A 1,909-nucleotide genomic window follows, 5' to 3' on the forward strand; every position below is an offset into this window, starting at 1 on the left:
GTTGCTCGATTCGTGCTACATAAAATGAGGTGCAAGACTCACTCGTCACCAAACTGCGTCATAATTCGTTCGGACCCAACTGACAAGCTCATCGTCCAAAAGACAAAGCCTAAGCAGGAATCAATCGTTCAAGTTAGCATTGACGAACTCAGGCCAGAGCGTCAAGTTGGAATTGGTGCCGAGCTCGACCCAATCATCCGTGAACCACTCATTCGTTTCCTGAAACAGCATACATCAACCTTCGCTTGGTCGGTAGAAGACATGCCCGGGATTGACCCGCAGATCGCGTGCCACGAGCTCAATATCGATCCGACATACAAGCCTATCAAACAGAAACGCCGAAAGCTCGGGCCAGAGAAAGCGCAAGCCATGAATGACGAGGTCGAGCGCTTACTCAAAGCTGGATCTATCACCGAAGTTAAGTATCCAGATTGGTTGGCAAACCCTGTGGTCGTGAAAAAGAAGAATGGTAAATGGAGAATTTGCGTCGACTTCACCGACCTCAATAAAGCGTGTCCGAAAGATAGCTTTCCATTACCTCATATCGATCGCCTTGTGGAAGCGACTGCCGGAAACGAACTACTCTCATTCATGGATGCGTTCTCTGGATACAATCAGATTCTCATGCATCCGCAGGACCGAGAGAAGACATCCTTCATCACGGACCGTGGCATATATTGCTACAAGGTCATGCCATTCGGCCTGAAGAATGCTGGAGCAACGTACCAACGACTGGTAAACCGGATGTTCGCGAGCCAGCTCGGACGAACTATGGAAGTCTACATCGACGATATGCTCGTAAAGTCACTCATCGCTTCCGAGCACGTCGGCCATCTTCGCACATGCTTTGATATCTTGAACCAATATGGTATGAAGCTTAACCCAACTAAGTGTACGTTCGGCGTAACATCTGGAGAATTCCTCGGATATATCGTCACACGGCGAGGCATCGAAGCTAATCCAAAGCAGATCGCCGCTATTCTCGATCTCCCCTCGCCGACAACCAGACGCGAAGTTCAGCGACTTACTGGACGTATTGCAGCGCTTAACAGATTCATATCTAGATCAACGGACAAGTGCTTGCCCTTTTACCAACTTCTCCGTGGTAACAAGCACCTCGAATGGAACGAGAAGTGTGAAGAAGCCTTCGCCGAGCTAAAGGAATATCTGTCCACTCCGCCAGTCCTGTCCAAACCAGAAACCGGCGAGACACTTTATCTTACATCGCGATTTCGGAGTTCGCAGTTAGCAGCGTTCTTGTTCGAGAAGATCGCGGCGAACAAAAACCAATTTTCTACACAAGCAAGTCCCTCGACGGATCGGAGTATCGTTATCCGACTTTGGAGAAGTTCGCCTTCGCCGTGGTTATTTCTGCACGGAAACTGCGCCCGTACTTCCAGTCTCATGCAATCGTGGTCTTGACCGATCACCCTCTTCGCACTTTCCTTCACAGCCCAAGTCAGTCCGGACGACTCGCTAAGTGGGCTATCGAACTTAGTGAATATGACATCGAATATCGGAACAGAACGGCAACGAAGTCTCAGGTCCTAGCAGACTTCTTGGTCGAACTCCCACCAGAGCTCGTCGAAGACAATCCGGTCGTACAACCTTGGATTCTTCACGCCGACGGTTCATCATCCCATAAAGGATCCGGAGTTGGAATACGTCTCAAGTCACCCGAAGGAGAAGTAATCGAGCAGTCATTTCGGCTCGGCTTCCCAGCATCCAACAACGAAGCCGAGTACGAAGCATTGATTGCCGGACTACGACTCGCTAAAAGTATCGGCGCCGAGCATGTACACGCCTATTGCGATTCTCAACTCGTAGCCAACCAGTTTCACGGCGAATACGAGGCCAAGAACAACCGCATGGACGCATATCTCAAAGTTCTTAAAGATATTGCTTCCGA

At 49.8% G+C, this 1,909-nt stretch overlaps 1 protein-coding gene across 1 annotated transcript in view; it reads left to right on the top strand.

The window, feature by feature from the left end:
• Nucleotides 1-24: 24 nt before the first annotated feature.
• LOC112083337 overlaps nucleotides 25-1,909 on the top strand; it is a 4,297-nt gene continuing 2,412 nt past the window's right edge. Inside the window, exons 1-2 of the mRNA XM_024150889.1 lie at nucleotides 25-1,204; nucleotides 1,246-1,886. Coding sequence (XP_024006657.1) covers nucleotides 25-1,204; nucleotides 1,246-1,886 — 1,821 coding nt within the window. The remainder of the gene's footprint in view (nucleotides 1,205-1,245; nucleotides 1,887-1,909) is intronic.

The sequence above is a fragment of the Eutrema salsugineum genome, unplaced genomic scaffold, assembly GCF_000478725.1.
Source record: "Eutrema salsugineum unplaced genomic scaffold, Eutsalg1_0 scaffold_67, whole genome shotgun sequence".
Lineage (NCBI taxonomy): Eukaryota > Viridiplantae > Streptophyta > Magnoliopsida > Brassicales > Brassicaceae > Eutrema > Eutrema salsugineum.